At 43.3% G+C, this 13002-nt stretch overlaps 1 protein-coding gene across 1 annotated transcript; it reads left to right on the forward strand.

Moving 5' to 3' along the window:
* The first annotated feature begins 97 nt into the window (after positions 1 to 97).
* pklr (pyruvate kinase L/R) lies at positions 98 to 10796 on the forward strand. The gene is made up of 12 exons (XM_034553430.1): positions 98 to 198; positions 2876 to 3040; positions 3436 to 3527; positions 3630 to 3761; positions 4752 to 4938; positions 5566 to 5839; positions 6529 to 6679; positions 7270 to 7422; positions 7553 to 7719; positions 9056 to 9122; positions 10432 to 10546; positions 10690 to 10796. The coding sequence occupies exons 1-12, from the start codon at positions 180 to 182 to the stop codon at positions 10794 to 10796; spliced, it is 1629 nt and encodes a 542-aa protein (XP_034409321.1). The 5' UTR covers positions 98 to 179.
* The last annotated feature ends 2206 nt before the right edge of the window (positions 10797 to 13002 follow it).

The raw sequence follows: 13002 nt of genomic DNA on the forward strand, positions 1-13002 counted from the left end.
CAGAGGGGTCAGAGTGTGACAATGAAGAAAAGACACTGGTCACAAGAGAATGACAAGGGCACGACCTGAGCACAGACCAGCATAGAGGCAGAGGAGGAGATATAGAAAAATTAGAGAACAAAAAACTAAAATAAACCAATAGAGGAGGAACTGTGCAGTGGATTTTTGATCTTACGAAAATGGATGTTATGAAATTGGGTAAGTGGACCAATGATTTAGCTTTGTATAATAAGTGCAGAGACAGAACGAGGTGTTATCTTATCATACAACTTCAGCATGATTAAAAATCCTAAATAACCTTTTAGGAAGGACTGATTTACCTGGATTAACTGTTTAAGTGAACACAAAGGAGCTTAGTGTGCCGTCAATTAGGTGTGTCGTATCTAGTGGCTGATCATTTGTCTTTTTCATTACCCGCGACTATGCGTTATCAAATCATTTAATCATATATTGTACCAGTTTTAACTTGTACGTCAGATAATACATCACTCCTGAGGTTTTTGAACTTTTTAACAGAGTCCTATATGGACAAACATCTGCCCTCTTGGGTGGATTTCATTGATCGATAGCACACTGAACTGCGTTCATGCAGAAATGTGACCGGCTGCAAACAGGCCACACCCATCACCTGGTTCACCTCTCTTATCCTCCTCTCTTATCATAAATGCTGGGCCTCGACCGATATTTTGCAACCGCCTTTGACCTGCGCTATTTATAGTCAGCCGTCCAATACCAGGTGCCTGCATTTGTGTGTGTGTGTGTGTGTGTGTGTGTGTGTGTGTGTTTCCATGTTCTGGGAGGTGTCAGAGGAGGATTTTTCAGTGGGACACGTAATGATGTGTGCAGTGGTGCGGCAGAACTGGGTCACAGTGGGGTGGAGAGAAAGAGAGAGAGAGAAAATGACACGAAGAGAAAGAGACAGAAAATACTGACAGCCACCAAATCCACAGGGTGGAGGAGCTGTGCAGGTTCATATTATCCTGCAAAAGTCATCCTTTTCATCGGGGAGTTTCCTCTGCAGACATGCAGCTTTGTCCTGTGTTCCTGCATGTCCATTCTCCGCAGTGGGCTTTAGCACTCAATCAAAACACAACACGTACATTATATTGGTCAACGAGGTCTTAGTACAGTGATGGGCGGTGCAAAAAAGAAAAGAAAAGAAGACAACCTTAAATAAAAGGGCTTTTCCCCTATGATGGATCAAAATAAATCTTCCTTGTCAGATTAATCCTCTCTTCACCTCACCCTTCAGTATCTCCTCCTCTCCTTTGTCTGTACGTCTTTGCTCCTGTTAGCAGCAACCTTGTCGGTCTCAGACTCTCCTCTTATCGTCCTCCTCTCTTCCTGGCTACATGGTCTCTACTCTCTCCTCTCCTGTGGTGGCAGAAATTGCAGCCTTGACTGATTGTGACATCCTTTAAAATGGATGCCATTGTGCTGGCTCAAAGCCCTCAACCAGGTTCCACAATGTTTTGCATAAAAGACACCGGCTCCATTTGTGCTCTCAGGGTGTTGCAGCCGCAGCGGCAGGTGGTGTTGAAAGGCTTTAGCAGTAGTAGGTCTAAGATTTGAAGAGGTAAAAGGTCATACAATATATATAGAAATTCTCGTTTTATGTAGTTTGGAGGTGACTTATTAGTTGCCAATTTAATGTTTTGGTTCACTCAAAATGGAGCAAAGAGTCATATCTCCTTCTAGTTGAGTTACAACTTGTGAGTGCAAAACAAATTGTATAGAATTAACAAGCATTACTTAAAACCTGGTTTCAATAATAATGTTATTATTCATCCACTCATGTATTCATTTGTCATTTCCTCCTGGAGAACGTTTTAGCACTGTGGTTCTACACGATGCGAAGAACAAGTAGACTGCACACTGGCAATGGACAACAGCAGTGCAGCCAAATTAGTCTCCGTCCAGTTTGGAAAGCAAGACGTGTCCGTTTGTCTTTCCCTCTCTCTGTCCCTCCTCAGACACATTGTTCATCCCTCAGTCTCCTTCGTTGCCATTTCCCCTCCATCCACGAGATGCCCTCTGACTGTCAATCAACACAGCTGTTCCCACGTTCATCATCAGCCCTCTCACCCTCTGCCAGTTTGTTAGAAGTGTAGTTCTGCCTTCTAATTTCTTGCCTTGTTGCTTTCAAGCTTCTGTTACTGGCTGACATGGACTAATGATTCTAACCCTTTTTGGATTTCATGCCTGTTCAGACTGCATTCCTGGTTTTGACTATGTAAGCTTTTATACCTTTATTTGATCAATAAAGCCCTGAAATGTAGCAGTAGCCTGCATTTGGGTGCGTTCATGGCTCCCCACTCAGGGGAGCAGGGACATCTTCAGTGGAGGGGGAGGTAATCTTTTATTAAACTGCGTGTCTTCCTCCTGTCGTCTAAAGTAGGCGACAGCCTTCTTTAAATTAACAGATTGCTGGTGTAGAGACCCTTTTTTAAAATGTTCATGTGTTTTTAAATGTAAACTCGCAGCCCTTTTTATTTCCTCTCCACGCCATTAATAGCAGCTTCCTTTGTTTTCAAATGTGCTGCTTGTCAAAGAACTGAAGTGTTTTGTTTTCATACAACCGACTTGTATGAGAGCTGAATGTCAGCATGTAAGTTACATCTTGATGACCTTCCTGAGCTGTAACTGATGTCAGGTCAGCGTCTGTGGTGTGCTTTTGTGCACACGTACCGTTTCCTCCGCTGTGGCTATACGTTCAAAATATGAAGATATAAGCTGCCATTTGTATCTCTGCTGGTACTACAAGGGTTGTTCTTCCTCATTGCTTAAATGCACACTTTACTCAGTTTGAGGTGTCCAGTTCATGTGTGGAGTTGACTGACTTCAACCTGCTGTCAACATTTCTCTGTTGCTCCAGCTCGCATCAGGCGCTACTCCGAGGCAATGACACAGCCGGACTCTTTCATCCAACGCCAGCAGCTGGATGCCAGCATGGCTGACACTTTCCTGGAGCATCTCTGTCTGCTGAACATTGACCAAGAGCCAATCACAGCGCGCAACACCAGCATAATCTGCACCATCGGTGAGTGTGGCAACCGGTCGCAGACAGTGAGTTTCAGTTTCAAGTTTTGTTTTCTGGGAACTGTTGTATGTCATCGGCAGCTCCTGGGTAGCCTTCAGTGTGTTTTGAATCCTGGCTGTGGAGCATTCACACGCTTCTCTTCTGTCCAGAAAAATAGAGAAAATAACCAGAATGAAATACAGTATGCAAATTGATTTCAAATTAATTATTTTCTCGGACAATAAAATGTCAGGAAACCCATCGCATCATTCCAGAGCACATTTTGACGTATCAAGTAGCTCATTTTGTCTCATCAACCGTCCACGACGTTGAACACAAAGCAATTGGCAAATTGTCACATTTGAGAAGCTAGAATCAGAGATTTTAATGTAAAATGCCGTTTGTCTTTCTTTCAGGTCCGGCATCGCGCTCAATCCCCAAACTCCAAGAGATGCTCAAGGCAGGAATGAATATTGCTCGTCTAAATTTCTCTCATGGCTCACATGAAGTATGTACAGCATGCAATTATAGTACTTAAACACGCATGTTTTTGGGGCTTTCCTTCAGCCCTGTATTGATTCAGTCTGTCTCCCTCCATGTTTTCCGTCAGTACCACGGTGAAACCATCAAAAACATCCGAGAGGCTGTGGAGACGATAACCCCTGACCCCTTGTATTATCGGCCGGTTGCCATCGCCTTGGATACAAAGGGCCCAGAGATACGCACGGGATTAGTGAACGGGGTAAACCTGTTATGCTTCATCTATCTAACGGTTTAAACTCACTCAACCAGTCGCGATCAGTCGGCCGTGAGAGGTGCTGAAAATATGTTTACCGCTTTTGTCTCTTTATCATTTCATACAGGTTGTACCTCCATATTTTTGGCAAAATATATCCTCATTTGCTTTTCATTCATCTTGTTTTGTTGTTCTTTGTATTGCTGCTGCATGATTAGCTTATGAAATGCTGATTATTGCTCGACGTGTCTCTTCTAAAGTTTGTACCAATTGATTGGTAAAAAGCACTGGACATATTTATGCGACCATTCTAACCCTGTACGGTTGAGATCTGTCACGCTATCATCGTCATTGGCACTCTGATGTGAATTACCAGAACTCCTCCGCCATCGTAAAACACATACTGGCTTGTTGATGCTCGGCATGCCTTTTAAATCAGCAATGAGTCTGCACAGCATGTGAAGATAAACCAGGTTTCAGCCCAGCTCGGCTACAGTTGTGGTTTTGCATTTGAGAACATTTTTGAGAGGGACAAATATTTGAATCGTTTTTTTTTTTTTTTGCATGAGCTTCAACAGTTAGTGGTACGTAAACGTACGATATAGATGACCACATCAGAACGTGAAAGGTTGCCGTACTGCAATTCATTTAATGCCAGTGCAAGGTTTATTTATTTTGAATGATGGCGTCTGAGTTTGTTGGTTCTCATGTTCATGGTCAACAAACGGCGTGGAAGTCTGTCAGTGGAGACGCATTCCTGCAAACGGAGGCTTAAAATAAATGAAACCCGTACTTGCACCACAGATTTCACACACGACACCTTCCATCCATTTGTGAAGAGGTATGTTGACATCCAAATGCTATTTAATGCATTATTTAGCTTAAAAGGTGAAGTCAGTCGTTGCCTTTTTTAAAAATGTGTTGATAATAGAGATGACTGGTGTTTATTTAAAGGCAGCGCTTCTTTCTTTGAACTTGGTCTGTGTCTTTGTGTAGAAAGTGGAGGAGGAAGTGGAGCTGAAAAAGGGCAGCCATGTCCGTGTGGTGACCGCAGAAAGTGACAAAGACAAGACAGATGGGAAGATTATCTGGGTGGACTACCCGAGCCTGCCCAAAGTCCTGAAGAAGGGAGGCAAGATCTACATCGATGACGGCCTCATTGGACTCCAAGTACTAGAAACTGGTAATGCACATTAAATACAAAAACCTTCACACAGGCTTGAATTTCTAGTCTTTTTATTTTCTTGTTTTGGATATACATTTAATTTATTTTTCAGTATAAATAGATAATCCAAGAGAATAAATATATATATATATATATATATATATATATATTGTATTATATATTGCCACGTATTATATGTTGCCACTAATTGTGTGCTATGCTCCCTTTTGTTGCTGTAATGCATTAATTTGTACCATTATTGCATCATAGACCATGTGTTTTAGTCACATGATAATGTTTTTAATTCTGAAGAGATTTTGTCAAACGAGGCAACTTTTTGAGATTCATAGCCTGTTCATGAAAAGATGTTTTCTCTGCAGTTTTTCAACCCTGTAACAAAAATCTGCTTTCGCACATTGTGCTCGTCAGGATCATATTGCTTCTATAAGTAGTGGGTCACCAAACATATACAGTCATAACTTGAGAAATCTCAAATATATTGAAGAACCTTAAGTCTTAACTTAAGTGAATGCTTAAATCTGCATTATCTCCCGCACGATCGTTCAAATTGCCTACATGTTTCCATCCTCTCTCCCTTCAGGGTGTCACAACTCTGAGATAATGTATCGACCACTTCTTCTCCAGGTTCTGACTGGGTGGATACGGTGGTGGAGGCCAGTGGGCTGCTGTGCAGTTGTAAAGGTGTTAACCTCCCTGGCTGCGACCTTATCGGAGTGCAGGCGGTCAGCCAGCGGGACGAGGCCGACCTGAGGTTTGGGGTGTCGCAGGGCGTCGACATCGTATTCGCCAGCTTCATCCGCTCTGCCCAGGATGTGAAAGATGTGCGGCGAACTCTGGGGGCACACGGACGAGACATCAAAGTGATCAGCAAGGTGGAGAGCCGGCAAGGGGTTCAGAAGTGAGTCCAGGAAAAAGCTTTCATGAATTAAAACTATTGAGTCACAGTTGGGTTGAATAGCCGGAGGGAGGGAGAATGTTATGAGGCCGTGACAGGACTTCAGCCACTGTCTTGTGGACCGCCAGCTGTCAGCTCTGGCTGTTACACGCTGATAAGAGATCTGTGTGAGTTATGGCTGCCACTTAATATATCTGACAGAATTAGTCACAGCTCTCGTCTCCATTACTCATCTCTCTCTTCCTCCTTCTGCTTGGTGGATGCCGACAGTGTTTAACTGTGGCTCTTAGTTAGATAGGATTTCTTTAAGATTGGATCATAGATATTATTGTTGCATGTTTATGATGCTATATATAGGCATGTTAAGTCTCCTGTGGGTGTATTATTATTTCTTTCCTTTTCTCGTTTTCATTGGTCACGCATGCATTTGGTTTTCATCCAGATGTGGGCTGTAGATCTCAATGAAACAATATCCTCTGTTTCAAGATCCAGAAGCTGTGAGCAAGATTCTGTTTTTGTAGATCAAGAGACCGGTATTTGAATAATCAAATAATAATTTGAATAATAATGCACAGAAACGAGCAGCACTGTCATTGTTTTCCTGCCTCTTACTCCCTGCTCACTCCTTCTTCTGTGTTCTTTTCTAATTCTCAATCCTGTGCTTCCTCATCCTCCCCTAATCTGTCTGCCAGCTTTGACGAGATCCTAGCTGAAAGCGATGGCGTGATGGTTGCCAGGGGCGACCTGGGGATCGAGATCCCGGCGGAGAAAGTCTTCATCGCCCAGAAGATGATGATTGGACGCTGCAACTCTGCTGGCAAGCCGGTCATCTGTGCCACACAGGTCAGGGACGAGCACATACCCAAACACACACAGGAAAGGGAAAATAGACAGATTTAGACTTCCCAATCAAATGTCAGAGGTCCAAGTAAACTAACATTAAAACCTAACAGGCACACATTAATCTTTTACTTCTACATAACGTACTTGCACAAACACACACTCACTTGTCGAATTCATTCATTCTCAAAGACTTGCACGTTTCCTCCCTTTCGCGCCCCTCTCCTGTTACACACACACAGACACACACACACGCGCACACACACACCTGCAGCCATGTTGAGTCACAGTGCTTTATCTTGCTTATGCTACAGCTCCTGACTCAGAGTGATGGCATTATAGCAGGTTTACTACTCGAGACATGAGCCCACAAACATCACCATCACACACACTAATCAGCTGCAGCTTCTTCCTACAATGGAGTCTCTCGGTCAACGCTGCACCTCATTTTCCAACCGTCTGCCTTGCTTATTGACTCATAATACAGAGTATCCGGCATCTTGGATATACAAGTGGCCTGTTTTTAATGGCGTAATTGACCGAGTCCCTTTTACAGTGTGGCTGCAAAAAGACTAATGTGTTTGTGTTTGTAGATGCTTGAGAGCATGGTGGCCCACCCAAGGCCAACCAGAGCGGAGGGCAGTGACGTCGCCAATGCCGTGCTGGATGGAGCCGACTGTGTAATGTTATCTGGGGAGACCGCCAAGGGACTGTTTCCTGTGGAGGCAGTCGCAATGATGCACTCGGTGTGTGTGTGTGTGCGTGTGTGTGTGTGTGTGTGTGTGTGTGTGTGTGTGTGCTCCATTCTGTTACATCTGACTTATAGTTTACCCTATGATAACACTCTCCCCCACTCCCTCCCTCTCTGTCTCTCAGATCTGCAGGGAGGCGGAGGCGGCCATTTTCCACCAGCAGCTGTTTGAGGAGTTGCGTCGCCTCACTCCTCTCTCCTCTGACCCCACCGAGGTCACAGCCATCGGAGCTGTAGAGTCTTCCTTCAAATGCTGTGCTGGGGCCATCATAGTCCTCACCACCAGCGGCAGGTGTGTATTGGAGGCCAAAAAAAACCCAATTCCTATGGTTACGATTTGAATAGTTGGACACAAAGCTTGAAGGGCTGAGCCATCCAATATGAATTTAAAAAAACTTTGCTAGCATCTTCATATTCTATCTTTCCAAAAGCAGCCACATACTGTAGACTTTTAGACTAATTGGTGAAAGAGTTAAACCCGAGTAAACATCTCTGGTCCTCTTCCTCTCCTTGACATTCAGGCCCTTTTTTTAAAGGCTGGAGCAACACATGCTTATCCTATTCAGTATTGCAGTACCGTTCCCTGCTTTAGCATCCTCAGGGTGGAGTTGTATGTTTGTTGTGTTCTTGTTTGTTTGTTCTGACTGCTTGATGTTTAAACCAACTCCCCTACCGACAAAATAACTATTTATTCTGCATGCCCACAGTTATAGATATACATACTGCATATGCATGGGGTCATTTACATACATACACAGGCAACACGTGCAGAAAGTGACCAATGAAAAAGGAAAACACAACAAATACAAATCCTTCCAGACAAGCGCACTGCATGATGTTACTTCGTGTCATGCTCTGTGACGTGGAGCGGCTGAGCCAACGCTACTGACCTTGAGTTTGGATCAAGATTGCAATAAATTGAGTCTACAGTGACGCTATCAGCCCTCTGAGGCTGTATTTGAGCTGAATACTAATATAGACATGCGAAGACAATGAAAAAGATACCATCCTGATGTTTAACAGGCATAATGTTGACTATTTAAAGTCTGAGTTTAATGTGTTAGCATACTCTGCTATTTGGTCATTAACCAAAGAAAAGACCAAATTTAAATTTTGACCTGATTGCGCCAGAAGGTTTTCAAAAAGAAGTCTGAGCGTATATAAAGTCAATGAGAAAAGGGCCGTACTTCTCCCTCGTTTTTATTACATCAGTAATCATTAACATGGGTTTACATGTTCAAGTTCCAAAACCAAGATGGCGACGGCAAAATGACTAAACTCGAGTCTTCAAAACGGTAGTCACCAAACCAATGGGTGACGTTGCGGTGAATACGTCCACTTCTTGTATACCGTCTATGGATGAAAATATACTGAACTGACTAGTTAATAGACTGTCTGAAGTGACGTCTGCATTTGGATTTATGGGAAAGAGGACATAGGACTCCACCATCGCTCATCCCTTCAGCAGTGTTCAGAGACTTGACACATATTTGCCAAGGAGCATTCTGGCATCTGGAACAACACTAAACTAAGACACTTGATTACTTTTCCTTTTTTATTGGTCACCTATGTGAACATGGAAGTGCTTCACATGCATTGATCTCCTTTTTCTCTCTCCATCTCTCTAGGGCGGCACATCTGCTGTCCAGGTATCGCCCTCGCTGTCCTATTATTGCCATCACCAGGAGCCCTCAGGTACAGTCGGCCTCTAGAAAGCAGCAGCATTTGTCTTGCCTGAAACAGACTTCACAGTTGATGACTCACTGTTCTCAAAACTGAAGCGTGTGCGTGTGATTCAGTCAATATTTACTCTCGCTGTCTATAGCTGTCACCATTTACGATGCGTGATATTCTACTGGAGTGGGTTTCCGTTTGAATGGAACAGTTGTTTTAACACAATGTGTCACAAACTGCTTTAAAGTAGATCCTGATGATTATGATATTAAAGTGGAGATGTGGAGAGATAAGGAGATGATCCTTATTTTTCCATAAATGCACACATTTATACAAGCCTTACAGGGAATTGGGACCCTGTAAGGCTTGCATGGACCGGGACGGTTTTCTTCAATAAAACAAATCAAAACTATTATAGAAATGTGAGTTAACCTTTAATCATAATTAACTAAATCTAATTAATAAAAATATATGATCCTTTGTCCTGAGAGTAAAACTTGAGTAGGGGTCATCAGTACGTATTTTATTGATTACTGTCACTATGACAATTCCAACAAATATCAAACGGTTTTTTTTATAATAAGATAACCAACCTTAAAAGAGGAGTTTTAGATCATTAGAACCGTAATCTGTTTTAACTTATTCTACCTGATACATTTTCTGCAAATTTTAGATTTTGGCCTGATAATGTTGCTAACAGCTTATATTTAATTAAATATGAATTTATTTATTTATTGTAGAGATGTTGGCCTGCTGGTGGTGCCAGAGGAAAGGTCATGAGGTCTTAAGATCTTTAGAACATGAAATTGCTGGTGGAGCTCGAGGAAAGGTCAGGGGTTCAACAAAAATATGGATTTGTTGAATATGCACAGCAAACTTTTTGCAATAACCTTTTGACCAAAATGTCAGTGAATTATCTTCATAGAGGTGTTAGATCAATGTGTCCCAAACTCCTCGGAGACAAAAAAAAAAGTTCGATTTTGGCTTTCTTATTTTTGCTGTTTTCTGAAATACTAAAATATACTTACAGCATACTTGCAGATCTTCATGTCTCTAAAAATCCTTCAAATGGAATCTCAAAAGGAACTGGTTGAACTAAATCATAATTTATGTCCACACACAACCTGTGATGAGGGGTCACACGTAGAGATTCTACTTATTTTATGTGTCACAAAACAAAAAGTTTGGGAACCACCGATGGGGTCAGGGGGTCATTGTGGCCCTCAAAGTCTGAAGAACAAATAAATATAGCAATTTAATCATACCAAACAATTTGTATTTAATTTTTCACTGTAATGTAACCTTGACATTGGTTTGTCCGCTCCCTCAGGTGGCCCGACAGTCTCAGCTCTTAAGAGGAGTGTTTCCTGTCCTCTTCCACCCTCTGCCTGCTCCCGTCTGGGCCGATGATGTAGACAATAGGGTCAATTTCGGCATGGACATTGGTCAGTGTGTGTGTCTGTGTGCTGCTTGTCTGATTGTATGTCTCTCTTAGCCTGCTCATTAATTTGTACCATTATTGCATCATAGAACATATATGCTACTATCTCACACACCCTCCTTTGTTTCTTTCCTTCCGCCTCCTCAGGGACAGCAAGAGGCTTCTTTAAGTCGGGCGACATGGTGATTGTGGTGACGGGCTGGATCCCAGGGTCCGGTCACACTAACATTATGAGGGCAGTCACTGTCCCGTAACAATCTAAATCTGACTGACACACGGACATATAAATGTGAAAACCTGAGAACCAACTCTTTAAAATGTAGTAATAACCACTGTCATTTATAGATTAACAAACTCATTTTGGCAGCATAATCATTGTTATTTAAACTCAGATTATGGGAAACACTTCCACCTGAAACTGGTCTCACAAATATTGCATTTGTGTATTAAACGTGTCTTGAAAGCGAGGACTCCCTCCAAATAAAACTTTAAGTTTAACACTGTTCTTCTATTTGACGTCGAGACTTTAGCTTCACTAATTGAGCTGCCTTTTTTTTCATCTTTTATTTGTGGGAATATTATTGAATTGAAAATGAGCATTGTCTCTTTGCATGGTGCCATTGTTCAAATATATAATTATTGGTGGCTTTGATAGAATTTGAAGATAAGGCTTTCATTCCTGACCCTCCTGAGTTTATCTCTGACTGCACAATTATTTTGTCTATTGATGCCGGGAGATGCAGAGATGTATTGAACTTCCTTTTGTCCACTGAGATGACCCAGATGCCAACATCTGCCTAAACTGTTCTCTCTTAAACTAATGATATTTGCTCCTGCATGGGGCTTTCTCATGTCCGATCCTTTATGTAACATCCACTCCTTTCTTGTCCTCCTTTAGTATTTATTTTCCAGCTTTAAGCTTGACTCATCACCTATTCTCATTTGTCTGCAACATCCACAACATGGACATATGGGGGGGGGGGGGGGGTATGATGGGGAGGAAGATAATGTATGACATCAGAAGTCTTTTAAAAGCATTGAGTTTTATCATCACGTTAGTTTGAACGACCGTTTTTCATTCGCCAATTGTATTTCATTCTTGTCTTTGAATTCATTTTTTTTCCTCTGTAATTTGTCACCGTTGTTAAAGCTTGTTATTTTTCAGACGTTTAAATAAAGTTTCATCCTCATGCTCTCCATCACGCGCGGTCTCGCTGTATTGGAGAGAGCGGATGACGCGCGACCTGTACCTGCGAGGGATGCGTGCGTCTTGCGCCGGCCGGGCATGCGGCCTTGGGGGACGGATTGGTGATGCGGATGCCATGGCAACAGACCGATCAGATCCAGACCTTTTTATATAGACATTTATTTATTTAATATGTCATTTGCATGCGATGCGCGCCTCTGTGGACGTGCCAGCACGACCTCTTGAGCTGAGTCAGAGAGCTTAGTGAATGTCTTCTCTAAAAGTCCCATCGACTCTGCGGAGGAGCAGCCACATTAAACGCTCAACAAGTTGTTTTATTTTTCATAGGAGGCTTTTCAGTTCAACTGAGCGCATCGTTTTTCCTCGGAGCAACAGATGACATATTGAATCAGTCCTCGGTGTCATTAAGGCGGAAAGCACAGCGCCGTGTTCCTGGAACAATGTCATCGAAAGTCGACAGAAGTGGGACTATAGACGGCAGCGGCTGAGAGAACGGAAGACTCTGAACACCTGACCCGGTTCATTGTGTCATCACTAAATCGCCCCGCTGTGAAGCCGCTCGTCTCTCCGGCTGTCTGAGCGCTTCTTTCACGGCGCGCCTTCCGTCACGATGAGTGTTTTTCCCCTCGGATATTGAACATGAAAACGTGCCGCCGATTCGATGAGATCGTGGGCTAGATGTGGGTGTCATTTGACTTGTTTCTTCCGTATTGTCTGTCCGTCGGTCCGTTGTTCTTTGTGCGTGTCAGAATGAATCGGAGCGCCTTTGGAGGATGAGCGCCCGCGTGTGCCCGTCATGCGCGTCCCTTCTGTCCATTAACAACCCATCCCGCCTGACAGAGGATCAAGTGTCCTTGTCATTCATCCGTGGGTGAATGTTCCCCACCCTTCCACCTTACCGCGTATTGCTTACATTATGATATTGGTAGAACGTTGCCAAATTGGCTGAGCAGCCTGGGCGTATTGGATATCCAGACCGGACACCCGACGGCCAATGAGCGGCGAGCTCCGTTATCTACAAAAGACCGGGAAGCCGGTGCCAAAATGACCGGCGTCGGGGCGATGAGGGCGGCTGTGGATCGGAGAGGGAGGGCCTCGGGTGTAGAGAAACGTTTCAAGGACAAAGAAGGAGACAGAAAGACACAGAAACATCTGTGAGGACGAAAGTGAAGCTGCTGGCGTCACTCTGACAGGGTGAAGGATTTAATGACTGGATGGGGCTGTTTCCAAGGGCACCGAGGTAAGCATGGCCA

This window comes from Cyclopterus lumpus, chromosome 16 (assembly GCF_009769545.1).
Source record: "Cyclopterus lumpus isolate fCycLum1 chromosome 16, fCycLum1.pri, whole genome shotgun sequence".
NCBI lineage: Eukaryota > Metazoa > Chordata > Actinopteri > Perciformes > Cyclopteridae > Cyclopterus > Cyclopterus lumpus.

Excerpts from the sequence above, each read along its gene's own strand:
- pklr (XM_034553430.1), top strand. Across the intron at positions 3,762-4,751 it reads GCACGGGATTAGTGAACGGG|AAAGTGGAGGAGGAAGTGGA; the intron begins GTAAACCTGTTA and ends GTCTTTGTGTAG. Across the intron at positions 10,547-10,689 it reads CAATTTCGGCATGGACATTG|GGACAGCAAGAGGCTTCTTT; the intron begins GTCAGTGTGTGT and ends CCGCCTCCTCAG.